We start from the raw sequence: 17,843 nt of genomic DNA on the forward strand, positions 1-17,843 counted from the left end.
CTTAATCGATACCTGTTTCAATAACAAATCGCTGTTGGCGCTCAGACAGGTGACCAAGTGTTTGGTGAGTTCCAAGAAAGATGCGAGAACTTCCGTGGTAAGGTGGTCTCTACTCGCTCTCTGGAGCATGTAGCTTATTACCAAAAATCCCCTGTTTTGCACCATATGTTGCTGTACGGTTTGCGAACTTTCCACCAGATCGCAGATAAACCCCAACAGTTTCGAACTAGAATTTAAACTCCCGTTACGTGACGCTGCATCGAGAAGTTTTTCGTTTGCTATGTAAAGCTATTTACCATAAGGTAGGATCTCGCTTAACGTCGTTCGGCGCTATGCAATCGTATGGCATATCTAGTTGCGAGAACAAAGGGAACAGCACTTGAATGCCACCGATAGAGTTCAATGTGCTGTGAATGGAATGGGTGATAACAGCTTTAACATCCTGTAAATCGATAATATAGTTAGTCTGGTTCAAAATCGCCCTTTTACGAGTTGTTTTACGTGCACCCTGTTTACCTGCAGCATAAGGGCATGTGGTGTATGTACAAAGTAGGAAACGTTGCCTTTCGGTGCGCTTTGCAAACAAAGTTGCGAATCCGTTGCCACCGGGTTGTACATGAACACAATCGCGTTCGACAGCTTACCGTCGTAAAGCACCTATAAATCAACGTTGTTAATATCGTTCGTTTAGTTTTATAAATCGTTCCACCACCATAAGTCATAATTAATCTTTGAAAGTTCACCGAATTTCACCGAACAACATAGAGACCATGTTAACACGAGCTTTCAAAGTTTATCCACAACTATCAAACACGATAGCAGCATATTAAATGCACAAACGTGCAACACATCACAAAACAAACTCATTGTGAATTTAATACAAACAATCAATCGTTAAACTACTCTTCCAGACGATGTTCGTAATTTCTATGGGTTTAAAATCAATTCCAAATCCCAATTACCCATTGGTCGTACTGTCCATGGCGATAATTTCAATACGATTCAAATTAATCAATATGATACTGTGTATTACCACCAAATCTTTTGTATAGAGCATACACACACACATACAGTAGTAAAATACATCCTTTGCGAAGAATTAACTACTCAGGCAATAAATAAATTAATTCAGGTATCTTCTACCAGAAGAAAGTAACCAGGCAGACAAAACTGAACTCGTGGCTGGCAAAAGAACTAAGGTGGACACGAAAGAAAAAAAAAATACATTAATAAACAAGCGATCGGTAGATACAAACTTATGTATCGCAGTTTCGATCCGTAAGTAACTCATGGTTCTGGGGAAAAGGTATTCGTAGTGATGCTTGATTATTCGGGTAATTACCTCTGATGAACTCGAACGCAGTAACAGAGTGATTAACAGTGTGCAAATTAAATGTAAACGGGGAGAAATGAAAATAAAAATGCTTACAGTTTGCATACTTTGGTCCACCATGCTCGCGAGCTCCGGCTCATCACTCACCCTTTTGTGATTGTCAGGCAGATTCAGGTAACACTCGTTGTCAAAACGAAACTGACTCTGTGAACAAAGTACACGATGAATATGTAACATGTTCGTGCAGCATCAAAGTGATTTTGTCTATGCAAATATTTCTTTGATCAGAAACATTGCCACAAAGATCAGAGACTTTTTCTAATTTTAAACAAAGGTCTTTCAAAAGCAATGTCAAACAATTGGAAAAATTAGTATTTCACGCAAAAATTTCAAATTTTTTTCTCTTTTTGTTAATGTACCTTATATCCAGGCCCCAATCTATGCATAGCGCAAATTTGATGCGTCGTCAGTGCTTCGCTGAACAGATATATGGCGCTCATTTGTCCGCAAAACACGCGCTCCTCATCCACTTCCGGAGTAGCTCCGATGTAACATTTGTCAAAGGGCTGCAAGAAATTTCCGGCGTGAATCTCACCAACAGGTACTTTGCAAAGATTCATTGTCGAGTAACCAGCCATTAGATATACTTATTTCTATCGCGTGAATTATAATGTTAATGGATGAAATATTGAACGGGTAAGTGAACTTACATCGTTTGTCGAAACGAACCACGCCATTTCTGTGCTCGAAGCCAATTGACCATTGACCAAACATTTAATTTCACTTTTCGTCCACCTATTATATATGTACACTACGGCGATCATGTACCACTGTGAACACAAAAGGTTATCGTATTGAAATTAAACGGATCTTTAATTGTGTTAAATACAGACGTACCTTTCGTGGTTGAAATTCGTATTTGACACAATGCTGGAAGCCCTTGCCCTTTACTTTCATAGAGGTGAGGACCAAGCAATTCCCTACGAAGTGTGCGGAATATCCTACTCCCTTGCTAGTTTTAAAACTGTAAGCAAAAAGTAACAAAAGCTTGGAAAACTAGGACAATTATGAAATTTCAAAACTTTTCCTTATTAACAACTCCAGTATATTTGGAGTGAATAAAACAAGTAAACTAAGATTAGTACACAACGAGAAATCGTAATTGCTGTAGAAAATAATTTATAAAAGTTTCCTAATAATGTCAAAATTAATTTGGATCGAGATAACGAGAAAATATGAAATTCTTTTTATACAAAAAAAAAAAATGTTAAAGACAAATAAGCACATGAGCTCTGCGGAATTTTGTAATTATTAACGGATATTGGTTAAAATTCGGTGACGAAGGGCTCGTGGTCTGTTCCCTTTGTGTGCACCAATTGCTTTCAGCTCAGCATTTTATTTCTATAGACGACATAGCAACGTGTTTTGTAAATGGGAACAACGGTTGTACGGAAATCGAATTATTTCCGTGTGAAAGAGCGCGATCAAATTGGTGCGCGATCCGTCGTTCCAACAGTATCTTTTTTTTTGTTCGCTAGTCAGGGTGTGTTTAATCAAATTCGTACTTTCGATGGAAGAAATTCGAACTGCTCGTCATTTTCCTGCTTATTTCTTCGATGAAGGGTCAGTAACATAAATGATTCTTTAAGGTAACCAGCCACTTCGATTCGAGAGAGTGTTCTAGCGAGAGTACTTGATGTGAGAGCACTTACCAGTAGAGGTACGGCTTTTCTCGTTCGATATTAACGGAGTTGATGGGGTCCAAACGGAACCACGTGGTAAACGTGAATCCATTCTCGTGTGGCCACTTCGCGAGCGGCGGTAGGACGATAGCCTGAAACAATTAACGCATGAATATTTAAATAATTCAAGAAAAATTGAACAAAATTCAAAGATTAAACAATGCCAAAGCTTAGATTCGATTTTTGATTCTGGTTGAACCGAGCTTTTTCAATGTTCCTTCCTTTGATCGCGTTACTTAATCTTGTCATGTGGAAACTTTCTGTTTGTGCTAGAACCCATTCGATAGATACAAATGTTTGTTGAAATGGACGACATCTGTTTCGATAGATTTCTTAGGCAAAGAATCCGGGTTTTTGTGATATTTCCATCTGCTTGCTCGTACAGGAAATGGATATCTGCTATTTCAATGCTAAAGTAAGGTCTGTTCCCATGTCGAGGTAATTCATTCAAACATTCCTCTTTGACATGCAACTTGCAAAGGTTCGATTTCATCCGAATATATTTTGATGGTTACAGTGAAAAAGAAATGAATTCATTGCAAATTTTTTAAAATTAACCAAACGTGAAAAAGAAATAAAGATTTTTAAGATTAGTTTTAATGATCTTTTTTCTAATTTATTAATTAATCTCATATACGTATAAACAGTCGCAATATTACAATCGAATGCAAGTCAATTAAAAGCAGTTTGAAAAACCTTTTTAACCTTCGATCAAGGTTGAACTGCACCGCGCCGATAACTAGGAACTTTTCGAGCTAGGATAAGCCTAGCCGAAGAATCAATACGTCATTCGATTCGACGGATTAAGCGGGAAGCGGAAGTTCCGTAAAACAAGGCAAATTTTCTTATCGAAAGTTTAATAGAGTTCGGAATCGAGCGGCATCTTCGCGAAGATCGTGAACGAAGGGAAAGAGAGCGAGGGGGATGACGAAAAGAGAGAAATCGACTTACCGATCCTTTTCTACCAGGAAAACTGAAAAACACGTCGGGTCCATTTCGTTGGGGCATTTGACGAAGAACGTTTAACAGTTTCGCCGAGTGTCGTGGCTGTGAAACAAACAAGAAGAGGATATAAATTTCTTATACCCTTATTACACTGTCGCAGTTGAAAAAGGAACAAGTTGTATTCCTATTAAAAGTTTTTCGTTTCTTCCGATCTAAGAACTGGACCGAGACAAAAAAGTTTCGTCGTTACGGATTCTTACCCATTTTCCTTTTACAGCTTTCATAGCACCGAACAAAAGTTTCAACTCTTTCACCGTTATACTGTAACTGGCCAACACTCCGAGCATATCGATCAGCAGATCTATAGAACAGAAAAAATTATGATCGTTTCGTATGAATTACGACCGACAGGATCTTGATTTAATTATGTGATAAGGATTTACCTGCGACAACGGTTTCGGCACGGGATAAACGATGTAACACGTGTTCTATGAGGCTTACGTCTGTACACGCCTGTAAATTCCGCACGCTTTTCCTCAAAATAGCGATGAAAACGCTCCATATTTCGGCCTGAAACAGAAACGCGTACAAAAGATATGAGACACTAAAAGAGATTTTCTTAAGTCTTTAATTTCCTTTAGAATTTCATTAAATTCCTTGGTAGATATTTTTCTTCCTGAAACGCTTATACTTTTATACAATATAAAAGAGAAGAATGAATATTTGTAAGTTCACTGATGACAAATATGTATCTAAAATTTTGAGAAATAATTACATGGATAAAATAATTGATAATTAACAGTGGGTGGTCAAAGGTTCCACGATAACATCGCTTCAGAAACGACAATTTCTAAGAAAATTCATCGACACGATGAAAACCGAGGAAAGCGAGGGAAGTTCAAAAGAATCGGACTCTACTTTAATTAAGCTACATTAGATGTGTTTGCTACAAAGGTTAGCCAGGGTGCTAATTAGAAATTCTTACGAACAAGATGTTCAACTTTGTTTTGGTGAGAAAGTAGAACCGAAAGGGGAATTCACTTTGTCACGCACCCTCGAGACCCACCCACTCTCTGTACAGTAAACTGGGTCTTTGACTCTAGCCTTCGACACCTTTGAGAAATTTTTGACTCCATGACCTACGGAAAGAAGTGAAGCGAAATACGAGAAACGCGTCGCAAGGCTTAACCCTCTTTCCAACGCTACAAACGTAACCCAGATTTCCTCGAATGCAATTATCCCCGAGAACGTCGATCCACGTTTCAAACTGATTTATCCCTCTCTCTGTTTCAATGAGATTCGCCATCGCTTACTGGGGAAGAATGAAGAACCGAACGGTTCAGAGGATATCTCTGTGATTAAGGAAGCGTACACTGATTTTTGGAACATTGATTAATTCCAAATTAGGGAACCCATTCATTATATAATATAGTGGTGAGTTCTCATGTATGCCAAACCTAGGACCTTACTTCTATATCGTAGTGAATGAAGTAAAGTAAAATTAATATTAATAATATTAATTGAATTACTCGTGGAGCCAAGATGTCCACAGTGATTATGTTAATACAATTCAAACACCAGTTGACTAGACGTTAAAAAACTCTAAACACGACCTGCCACGATATAATATAATCCATCACGTGTTTCTTAGGTAATTAGCAGAGGCATGGCGATGAACGTTCGTTATAAATTGTGCACAGAAGTTTCGACCCTAAATTGCGTTCGGTAGCTGGCGGCGTTGGACGTTATAATGTACAAGGGGTGTAGCCAGCAACGATGGAACGTGTAATGAAGAGCTTAAACTGGAGTCTTTAATTTACTCTATAATTAACAATGAGAATGAAATTGAAGCTCAAATACGACATTCGTCTTTCGTTTTCTTGAACGAATGAAAAAATTATACAATTACTCGTCGTGAAGGTTTTATCAAATATTTGATAAATTTAATATTTCGGTCTCGAATGGGAATTTCTTGTTCCATGTCTTCGGTATAGAAATAGTGTATGCTTTCAGTGGATTCAAAAAGAAAACGAGCGGGAGGATGAGGAAGAATGAGCATTAAGAGACACCAGAAGAATTCGAAGCGAGCAAACGTAATTACGTTGGATATCGAATTTATTCAATGGGTGTCTTCCGGTAATAATACAGAAGCATTATTTCCCTGCCCGATATTGTTATCGTGGCTCGTTTCGCAGACAGTGCACTGCAGCGTTGTGTATACTGCTGCATGTAGACGATAAAACATAATCGAAAACGAGATCCCATTTCTATAACACAGAATTCAGCGTCGAAGCGTAATGACGATGGAAGATTTATCGTACGCGATGGTACGCGATCGAAAATACATATTTCGACGTAATTAAATCCTTCGACCAAGTATTTACGCTCTATTTACGTGAATTTTTAATTAATGGACCCGGATATAGGATACAATTTATTTGATCAATCAAATTTATTGCAACGATCCTCGATGCTCTCGTAAAGTAGAAATTGAAATTTTTTACTTTGCAAAATTTTTGAGAGGATTATTATAAAAATAATATATAGTCTGCTAATTGAAACCTTGATTGCTTTTCGAATCATAAAAAGCAGATATTGATTTATGAAAAGCGTTTTTATCACAATTCTTTTACAATGTATTCCAGTTTTGTTTGTATGATACTTCGGTATGTTTGTTGATGTTTAATGATGCTTCACATATGGGTTGATTGATGTTGCAAAAATATGTCGCGAGTAGCTTAGTTGATATCTCGTGCAATCATGTTTTCCATGGGATCGCTCAATTTCGTTCCCCGCAACTTCGTCCATTTCACTCAGAGCATTAAAACGTACTTGCATGGCTGCCACCTACTTTTCAACAACCGTGTCGCGCTAAAAGCTACCATCGGTGCACCGCTTTTAAAGCTGATTGCGACACTGAACTGAGCTTATTCTTTCGATAAGTCAGCTGTATTTGACAGACGTCATTTCCCACGTCTCCTGTTTAAGAATACCCACGAGATTGCTTTATTAACCTTCGATATTGGCTGTACGCGATTTTATTAGTATCGCGAAAAGGTTCTTTTAATTTTCTTACAATTCGTTGGAATTTGACGTCTCTATTTAAAATGAAAATAAAAGAAAGATTGTTATTAAAATTATCGGAATTTTTAGCGTGTATTTTGATGAAATCTAATCCAGATTGTCATAATAATCAAAATTAGGTACTTGATAATTACAAGTTAAATTAATGATAGGTGGTTATTAAATGAAAGCAAATTAACATGGTTTTGATAGTTAATGATTCAGTCGATAATTGATCAGAATATTAAAGTTTATCACTGCTGAAATATAGTGGTAGTTAATAATAGAAATGAATCTTCCTGATGTTTATTTATTATTAAATCATAATATACAATGCACGAACGGATTGAAATAGTAGTATTGGTTGGTTAGTAATATATATTATTAAATACAATAGTAATATTTTACCTACCTTTCATAAATAAAATAGGAATTAACGCTTAATAAATTTAATCGAAGTTCCATGAATATTGTCGATTGCTTTTATTATAGCATAGATTTGGCTCATTTTTATATTCAAACACGTCTGGCTGAAAGGAGTATCGATTAATTATTCGTTATTCGAGTCGATAATTCTGTCTGATGGTAGCAATTGGATATCGAAAACCACGGAAGTATCGACTTTAGAAGGAAAATAAATGAAACTGAAGGGCGAGTCTCTCGACGTGGCTGCAAAACGGAGTTTTGTTAATTATATCGTTATAAAATCAGCAACCTTTATCCGGCTAGTCTCGTTCCAGCATCGTTTTCGCTTTTAATCGAATTTTTCTCTCGCGTTTCATTTTCGATTCCTTCGCCAATACTGTCTCTTTCAGCTGATAAATTGAATCGGCGACGGCATCGTTGACATCTTATTTGAATCTCATTCCACTCGGTTCTATTTCCATCGCTTATAATCTTAAATCCACGATAATATTTCGTTTTCCTTTTAAAGTGATTGAAAACAATTTCGTCGATCATTGCCAATTTCATAGATTTTCCTCAAGTTCGACACTTTGCACGTCTTTTTCCTACATTTTCCATTTTGCAACATTGTTTCGAGAATGGACAGTGCTATCTAAATTTGCAACATTGTCGCAGCCCCGCGAATCGCGGTTTCTCGATTTGCAACATTGTCGCATACGTCAGGACCTCGAAATTTCTCGCTTAGCGACATTGCTGCGAGCCGCGATTTCTCGATTTGCAACATTGTTGCGCGCGCCGGTCCCGGCAAAGCTCGTGTTTTGTACATTGTTGCGAACCACGAACCGCAATTTCTCGCGCTGCAACATTTTCGCGAAACGAGAATCTCGGAACTTCCGGCTTTGCAATATTGTTGTAGATGTAAGGAATGTAAATAATGCAAGGGATACTCAAGAGATAGAAAGGATAGGCCTCAACACCGCCTGCTTCTACTTATTCCCTTTATCGCCTTCGTCCGGAGCGTACGAAATCAAATATGTCCGGAATTCTGGTAACAAGAGCCGGAAGTCTTTCACAGTTCAGCTGATAAACGATTAACTTCGGGCGGAACATTCAAACTCCGTATCAGCTAACTGTGAATGCTGCACCACCCTTTACTTTCCCGTCGAATCCTAGATGCCCTTTGAACAATCCATGTGTGTAATGTGCCACGGATGTGAGTCATGAGGGTCCCCATCAAAGGGAATATCCTTTCACAAAGTACATACACAAGTAGAACTCAAGTTCCGTTTGACGGGGACACCAAAGATGTGTTTTCTCTTTACGGTGCTACCACCATGGTATTTAGAAATTCTACTAGCCACCAAGTTTCTTCGAATTTAATCGTATCCCCGTAGAAGGTAACTTTTAAGTTCTAACTTCTTTGCTTAAGTTGGATCATAGTAATACTTTCTTCCGAAATGGATTATAAATTTATAATACCTCATTTGCGCTTGAGGATTCTGCTCGCAGCGAAACTTGTCCGAATGTACTCGTTGGGGATGAAGTATCACTTCTCAACTTCATGGATTCTTTATTAAATTAGGTAAAGTAATATGTATTTCCTTTAAAGTATTACACATTTTATCGGTCAGGAAACTTTCTTAAATTTTATTAAGATACTCTAGAGCTTCTTCATTTTCCTTCTTTTGAAACGTGGATCATAAATTTGTAATAGCTTATCTACACTTAGAAATTCTACTTCTCACGAAACTTCCTACAACTTCTTCAGGGATAAAGTATCACTTCTTAGTTCGATAGTTACTTCACTTAAGATGGATTAAGTAATATTTTCTCTTTAAAACATGTCCCATATGTTTGGAAATTTTATCAATTACTTGTAAACTTCTTCGCTTAACTTATAATATTCTTTTATTTCTTCAGAAAGTAGTTTGAGAAGCAGAGGTTTATGCGTATTAAAACTTGAAGAAGCACTTCCACGTTCGAATTTTAATTAAATCTATCTCCGTTGAATTTTTCCAGTTTTCCAAATCGCTCGATTTAATGAATTCGTAGGGGCAATGTTTTGTATTTTTATTCCGCATGAATCATCTTACAATCCCGATTCTTTCTGGCGTAATATCGCGATGGTAAATAGACGATTACCATGCTTTATGGAAATAGGAGTCCAAGAGTTTCCATAAAGTGGAAGGCAGGGAAAATAAAGTCGCGGGGAGTGCGGGTGAATTTTTCGACGGACAAAAAGGACGGTGGCAAACAGCGAGGTAAATAAAGAGACGGGAAGCACTGGCTCATTTGGAGAAACGAACAAACAATCTTGGCTTTATATCTCGTGCCCGTTCTACACAGCACGCTGTCGAGATTCGTTTTAATCAACTTTCCGACTTTAATTGACTCCGCGAAGATACCGCGACTCCTGCTTACCATCTTCGACCATCGCCCGTTCGCCACGCGAAGGATCGAATATTTCTAACACGATTTTATCCTACAGTTAAAAAGTTAACTCGTCCGAAGTTCTCTTTGTAGATATTCTTGAAAAATTGTCAGCTTAACACAATTTAAATATTCCTCGAGTTTTCTCTTTGCCAGACAGGTTAACGACCCTCCTCGCGACTAGATTCAAGTTTCTTTTGAACAGAAAATTACAGATCATTAAGAAAGCATTAAAAGCAACGACTTAAAAGCATCGTAACTACGACGACAACATGGTTTCTTTTCGCGAACGAAACGGCCGAGTAACAATGGAAGTTCATCTATTTTTTACTGCTCCTCTTTTACACAGCCCTTTCTAATAAGAAACCCGACAATTATCTTTGTACCTACGGAAGAAAGCGCTTCTTATTAAAGCGGAATTATGAACTCCAGTATTGAATTTTCCTTAATTAGGCAATTAACGGAGCTCAGTTAAAAAGTGCATTTAAAATTCATTTGAAAATCGTCTAGAATAAGTGGTTTATTATCTTCAAGTATTTTTATCGTTGACATGAATCGCGTAACAGCGTGTTCTTCAAAGGAATTAAACCGATGGAAAACGAGACGAATTTCATTTATTCGCTGAAACGACACGGGTACCGGTAATCCGGTATCTCTGTTTAGGTAAATTCTGAGTTAAATGGCACTGATGTAGGCAGTATTACCTTTAATCGTGAGAACGATGGGTGGAATAAGCTTCGTGATCTTTGCAAACATTGACACTGTAACTTGTACATCGTACACGGTTCCCATTTACATTTCCTATATACACTTGTAAGGTACTTCCGTCTAACGCCTCGTGTTTCTGAACTGAACGCCATCGTCAACGATAAACCGTCTCAACGAACTCGAGTAACGACAATGGTAATTGTGAAATTGGGCCCAGGTGAAAAATTCACCTACTGAAAAATAATTTAATTTCCTTTTGCACGATCGCGGTAATCCCTTCTTTTTACGCGAAGGAAATTACCGAAGACGAGAAGAATGGATCGGAGGGGGTTCGTCTGGAAAGTTGTAGGGGGAAAGGTGCGAGTCTTTCGAGCGGTAATCGCGAAAGTGGTGAGGAATGGAATGGTCGTTTCGTAAATGGTAACAACGAAATACCAACCCAGTATTATAGACGTCATAACTTAGCGATAGTGTACAGGGTTGCGGCATTCTCTGGAATAACCGGGAATTGGCTCCAACATGCCGCGCATTCCTGTGTTCGTCCATTTCGACAATCGTCCCGTCTTCGCGAGAACTTTGCTTCGAATACGAAGGTAGTTCGCGATCGTTGATATTTCTTGACGCGAACCGAAATTGTTTCCGACACGGAGAATGCCCAGATGCAGTCTCGGTCGTTTCTGGCATCTAATAGCGAGATGATTCTGTAATCTTCTGTAGCGAAAGATGAATCGACATCTTGTAAATTTAGATGGGTCCTACAGCTGCTATCCATTCTGAACAATTGCACACAAATTAGTGTAGTTATATACACTTCTAAGACGAAAGGGTACGTGATCATGTAGGGGTTGGCCGAATCGTAGATGCCTAGCATTCGTCCTGTAACCTCGCGAGGGTCTGGATGATCTTTAAGGTCCCAAAAGGGCTAATTGAGGGCTCGTAAATTAACAGTCTACGTAAATTTACAAGAGTTTATTGTAAACATTCGATTTGGCAAATTTTTATCAACATTTTGCGCTTGCATCATGAAAATCGCGCATCCTGCATCCATGGGCTCAAGGGAAATAGAGTTACACTGGGCTGCTGGTAGGTTTCAATTACCCTGGTGGCTCGTCTCCTTGCTGCTCCGCAACTACCTAAACCGATATGCGAAATTTGCCTAAGCCCACGGGTACAGCGTTGCGGAGCTAGATAAATATGATGCCAGCGCAGGACGCGGACCGTTTCCCTCTTGGCGAAACGCAATTTAGATTCTATCTCATCGCGAGCCCAAGTCTTTCCTTCGGATTGCGTTTTCCTCCCGTTCCACCTTCGCGTTTCCCACCGTTTCTCAACCACCCTTTCGCTACACGATTTTCGTTTCTCTGCCCGTTGGATTTCCAATCTTCGTAAACTGGGAATCCCTTCGAAGCGTCCTGCCTACATTGATCTACCTCGAACGCAATCGGACTCGCAGTTATGTTATCAGGTATAAAAAATGCCGATCACGTTACTTCGGTATGCAAACACGGAAGATTTTCCACGAACTCGCGGCGTGCTCGCACGGAAGCCGAGAGTACAATTACTGTCACGTCAGGCGGTAACGAGATAACTTGAAAGAAAATAGAATGCTCCGCGTTTCTGTCACTCGACATTTCTGTAAAATGAAGGAAGGACAGTGAGGTGAAATAGGATCGTGCTGTGGATTAACGATGCTACTTTGCAAATGATTCGAACGTGTCAATCAATACCCGCTAGACGTACGCTATCAAATTGCGCTCATCATTTTCGAGCGTCTATCGGTTCGCTCCTTTTCGATTCCCGGTAAAAGGTGTCTTCCCAATAGAATTTTAACGTATTTCACAGCACACGTAATCAACTTTAATCGTAGGATAGACAAGCAATTTTCACGACTAGGAAAAGAAAATTGAATCTAAATGAAATAAGAAACTTTTTAATTATATCAGCCTGAGAAGAAAGGAGCCGAAGTTTCTTTTCCCTTTTTTAACGCGTCTCGTTCGTTATCTTCTTTATTGGAAGAACAACATTAGTGTCGAGAAGTTTGCCAGCTCGAACTGGAAAAGTTGCTGTTCACTGGTACACTTAATCGTCTCGCTTAATCAAATTAAAAGAAGATCAAGTAGAAGTAATTCTTTTTAAAATATATATTGATATTTTGCAGTGGCGAAGAGATTTAGGTTGAATCTATGTTCATCTATGTGCTTAAACTAAAATTGGAAAGGCACAGCGAATAGTCAACAGTGAGCAATATTCGTTAAACCACAGATTCGATAGATAAACAAAATGAAAAATTCTATCGTGTTATTGTATTTGAAAATAATATGATTTTATAAAATATATCGATATCCTTGTAGTTTCAGCTAGGAAAATCAAACGGCAATGCTATACAGAGCTGTTAAAACACGAAACTCGATGAAAAATAGCTTGAAACGCGAGCATGATACGGCTCGATAATAAAGCGGCCAGAGTGGATTGACGAGAACGGGAAATTGCACGTGGAATTGTTAATTACCGTGCGAACGTAACCTAATGATGCGGTTCGGATCGGAAGATATTGAATCTGTGCCGTGCCGAGTGCTTGGTTAAATCGGTCGAGTCGTCCTTGTAATTCGAGGTACACGTTTCCTAAAATTGCGATATCGTGTTCGGCAAGCGGTGATCAGTGTCCGACGGTTTGCAGCCTGTTCGCTGCAATTATTCGTCAATTTTTATTAAATCACTGAAACAATAATGTGACCAAAATTTTGAACGATCAAAATCGTAAATACCTATACTCTTAGCAGAAGGAAATCGTAAGAGACGAGAGGAGAATATCGAACTAGATTCACGTGGATAAGTTTTCGCTTACGCAGATTATACGGCGATCCCCTTACGCAATCGAACGATTCGATCCTATTTTTGTGGGCCGAGTTTATCAGAATCACCGCGGGATCAGCTTTCCAAGGGATTACAGAGGACTCGTCGTTTTCGAGAGAGAGATTCTGACTCATCGACGTGCAAGAGCTACCCTTCGAGCACGATACGCGTTCGGAATACGAAGAGGAAATTAGAAATTACAAGATTCACCGGCTCGAACGTGTCCTCTCGTAGCCGCGACAATAGGCGTAGCATGATAATAGGAGTAACAAGTTAACTCTAAGATTAGCTATTGCTACGTTCGCACCCTACTTGTCGCGTTCATTCGGAAGATTAATACATGCAGCGTACACGAGGTGAATAAAATTGAGCAACGACGAGCGAGATATCGAACGAGCTGGATGTAATACCGCGAATCGACCTTACTACCTTCCAAGATTGCATTCGAGAGTAGCATTTTGATGCAGCTTCAACCCTCTTTTGAAGACTGTCAACAACTTCTGCACTGGCAAAGTTAAATCAACATATTCTCTTGACTTATTCGTGATAATTAACTCGACGAAACTCGTTCCTATATATATACCGTGAGATGGGAACGTTTAATTAACTTGCAAGTTAAGCTCATAAGGAGCTGTAAGATATTTTGTGAAGAAAAATTAATTAAACTATGAAGATTTAAATGATATTCCTAAGGGACCTGATTACAGCTAATTGATCTTTTAATTAGAGGGTGCGTGTGCAAACGAGGTAAATATTCTACGAGTGCTTCAGATCGATAGAAGCGAGTAGAATTGGCTCGATCAGAATGCAATCGAGCGAGAAGCTATCACACGCAGGAGTGACCAGCCCCGATGGTCCCCTGACTTCATCGCCTCATCACGACCTTATCGGCTCCATATATCCAAGGGATTTATTCCTTGGTATCTTGACCTCCTCCGTTACGGTTCCTTCGCTGAAAGTATCGCACGCCCGGTGATCTATGTTCAGATTCACGGAATCCTGGCAATTCTCTTTGCCTCGATCGAAAGGAACCATTCCCCTTCTGCAGTTTCCAAGATTGAGATTCAAGTTTACGGGATACTGAAAGAAACTGCCGATATTGTTTTCGATATTATAAGGCTGTCGGAAAAACAATTCTTAGAAAATGGAGCAGATACTGATAGAAGGATACAACTTTATGCCGAACATTATGAAATAATAAAAATTATGAAAGAAAAGAATTAATGCATATGATATAAAGATTAAATTTGTATGATTTCTTGTGAGAGTAAATTCTTGAATTATTATTCGCAGCAATATAACCGCTTCGGAATGTCCACCGCAGATAACTGTCCACCTTGTGTTTTTTTTCTGTTATCTTCGTTTCAACTTGAATAAGTTGAAATCAGTCTCGTCGCGACCGTCGTCGAATAACGATCTATCCATCATTTTTTATCGTGATGGAAACCTAGTTTCGTGTGTTCGTGTAAGTGCATGCTGGTGCAATATAATTTCAAGTGCAGTTTGAACATTTTTCAAAAAACGTTTTCAAAATTCAACACTCGAATGAATTGTTCGATGCAGAAGAGGCCATATGCATATATTTAAATCATTTTAATTACGCTCATGTATTACTTATTTATTCCACACTAAAACGAAATATATTTTCATATTTTAATTTTGCAAAGTTAATTTCGTTTCCATCGAGAAGAGAAGCCGTGTCAATGCAAATATAAATGTACCAGTGTAAATGTAATAAAACGTTGCAGAATAATACGATCAATGGTTAAATTTTCACTGAACGAACAAGGCTGGGATTTTAAAGGGTGGCTACCGAATACCAAAATGCCCATTCATTCGCACAATCCGCGAAACACCGCAAATTAAACAGCTTCGATCAGTCACGAATTCTCCTGTTCACAGATGAAATTATTTCCGGTACATCGGTTTTGTCGTTACCGTGTAAACGTCCTATATTTACACAGCTACGAGTTTACGATTATATTGTGCAAATTATTGCATATCGTGACATATGTAAATATCAGAAAAATCCAATAAAATATCTTTTTAATAAATCGACGTTATCGTTCGTTGAAACGTTTTATCGTACTTTTTTTATTATTCGATATATTTGCAGTTGGCGTGGATGATTTAAAAATATAATAAAAATTCTAAATTTCAAACCCATTCGGATAATAAAAAGATCAATTTGTCAAGTATTTTCGTTCATTATCTCAAACACGTAACGCGTTTTTCAACTCGACCGGTAAAAGAAAATTGATCGTCTCGGGGTGAGATACGTTAAGAGTTAAGATTTCCACTTTGTTGCGTGAAGAAGACAATTCCAGCAACTGAAACGGACGATTTTTCACTTGTACAAGAGTAGAAAAGGAGAGGGTCAAGTGCGAGATACCTTCATGGACAGTCGTGAGTAGAGCGTGTATAAAACACCGCGTATACATCACAGAAAATCTTTTCTCGTTCTTTTCGTTAAGCCCCTCGATAATGCTATCCTCGGACAAAAAGAAGATTTTTTACATTCGACTGTACGCGTTAAGCTTAGTAAAAAATATTCTAGAATTCTCAAACAAGTTACAATTGGAACAAAGGAATGAAAAAGAGTTGTTGTTTGCGTTGAACAGAAAGCATGATGTATAAAAAGTAAATGAAAGTAATTTGAAAGATTAAATTGTATGATTTGCGAAGAAAATACAGAGCTTCGAGGTAGGAAAATTGTATAAACATTACAATAAGTTTGTGTAAAGAAACAAGAAAGCCAGTTTATAGAGGTGGAGGAGATTCTTTCTGTCTCGGTGGTTAATCAAAAGGGGCCAGGAAGAATAGAAGACATCATATTGTAAGAATTTTTCTTACTTCCTTGAAAATTCAAAGAAATATTGCATTCAAACTTAACCCATATTTCTCGGTTAATAAAGTTTTATTGCAATTCTATTATATCCACTCTTGTTAATCTAGAGACCGTGTCCGTTACCTGCAAACTTTTCACGATATTTTCAATTTTTTAATTTATTAAACATTTCAATTCATAGGAATTGTTCGCAATACTTGAATCTCTTGTCCGACGTAATTAGATAACGTTCACCCCCAGTTTCATCCCCGGTTAAGTCACGATAACGTAATAAACCCGTTGGTAAGAAGTTTTCCATGCAGTCGGTGATTTAAAATTCTAATCAAGAAGAAGCTGTCCGTAAACGCGACGAAACGTCAGGTTGGTAGCCAGTTGACGATATATTTCGTCGTGTTTCCTTCTTCGAATCGCCTACGAACGTTTCTTCTCCCCGCGTTGGAGTCAATTTTAGCAAGATGGAAATTCTCGCGACGATCGACCGCACCAGCCTCTAGCCTCGGATCTCGTGCGTTCAATTTTAACGGGGATTTATGGAGATAAACCGAAATAAGATTGAACGGTGTTCGGTATTCGAAGCACGTTGCCGGATATTTTGTACGCCCCGGTTGTCGTTGCCTCCCTGCATATATCGTCCACCGCCGTCGAATTGAAATGCAACTTTATAAACGACCCACGAGGGTGAATGCCAAATAAACCCAATGGTCCTTGCATTTCAATTACCGTTCAGTATCGTCCCTGTTTTCGAGCTAATCACCAAACGTTAAACTCTGTTTCTTAATTTTAATTCAACAGTCTCACCGCGGTTACTATTTCGAAGTTCAAGCAGAATGTATTCTTAATTAACAAAAACACTTTCGTTGCCACATCAAAAGCTGGAAACTACACGGAAAGTTTGCGTAGCCACGCTTCGACGCAAAGTAAATGTGCGGGCAAACGTTGCTGAAATATCAAGTGAATTTTCAGCGTACCTCAAACCGGTCATGTTTGCCGGAATTTCTCTACTCTCGTTGCAGCAAAGGCGAATGGACGTGGGAAACAAAAAGCCAGTGAATAAGGTCGAAGATAATCTCCGGAGAAATACGAAGGAAAAGTTTCTTCTGCACTAGCATCCCTGAGGAGGTATCTCGTATAGCAGGGATGCTGCTCTTTGGTCATTTGATTATGAAATATTATTCTGGACCGCATCCCGTCGAGACACAACGCGTTAATAAATTAAAGGAAACGACGTGTTTGGATGATACAAAAGCGTCACGTGCATACATCGAAACATTAATCATAATATTAAATGACAACAATTTAGCGAGATCCAGCACGATCGAACGCGGTAATGGGAAACGTAATTAACACTTTATTTACGAATGACACTGTTTCCGAGTTAAATTAAATATTATCACGCGCTGGTCGATTACGCACAAATACTGCTGCAAAATAAATTGTGCTTGTGTCATTTATATTAAAATAAAATTGTTTGTACGATGAAAAGAATTTTGGAAAAAGGCATGAACAATTGATTGTA

The 17,843-nt window shown here is 38.5% G+C and overlaps 1 protein-coding gene across 16 annotated transcripts in view; it reads right to left on the reverse strand.

Moving 5' to 3' along the window:
* rg (A kinase anchor protein rugose) overlaps positions 1-17,843 on the reverse strand; it is a 236,647-nt gene that overhangs the window by 74,912 nt on the left and 143,892 nt on the right. For 13 of the 16 annotated variants that reach the window (XM_076690717.1, XM_076690716.1, XM_076690722.1 and 10 more), the window contains exons 3-13: positions 4,464-4,590; positions 4,281-4,381; positions 4,027-4,122; positions 3,046-3,167; positions 2,231-2,357; positions 2,044-2,163; positions 1,753-1,899; positions 1,430-1,537; positions 517-657; positions 297-442; positions 13-226 (exon numbers count right to left, since the gene is read on the reverse strand). In XM_076690717.1, the coding sequence (XP_076546832.1) occupies positions 13-226; positions 297-442; positions 517-657; positions 1,430-1,537; positions 1,753-1,899; positions 2,044-2,163; positions 2,231-2,357; positions 3,046-3,167; positions 4,027-4,122; positions 4,281-4,381; positions 4,464-4,590 (1,449 nt within the window). The remainder of the gene's footprint in view (positions 1-12; positions 227-296; positions 443-516; positions 658-1,429; positions 1,538-1,752; positions 1,900-2,043; positions 2,164-2,230; positions 2,358-3,045; positions 3,168-4,026; positions 4,123-4,280; positions 4,382-4,463; positions 4,591-17,843) is intronic. The other 3 variants (XM_076690719.1, XM_034339786.2, XM_034339784.2) reach the window with 1 other exon arrangement.

The sequence above is a fragment of the Osmia lignaria genome, chromosome 10 (assembly GCF_051020975.1).
Source record: "Osmia lignaria lignaria isolate PbOS001 chromosome 10, iyOsmLign1, whole genome shotgun sequence".
Taxonomy (NCBI): Eukaryota; Metazoa; Arthropoda; class Insecta; order Hymenoptera; family Megachilidae; genus Osmia; species Osmia lignaria.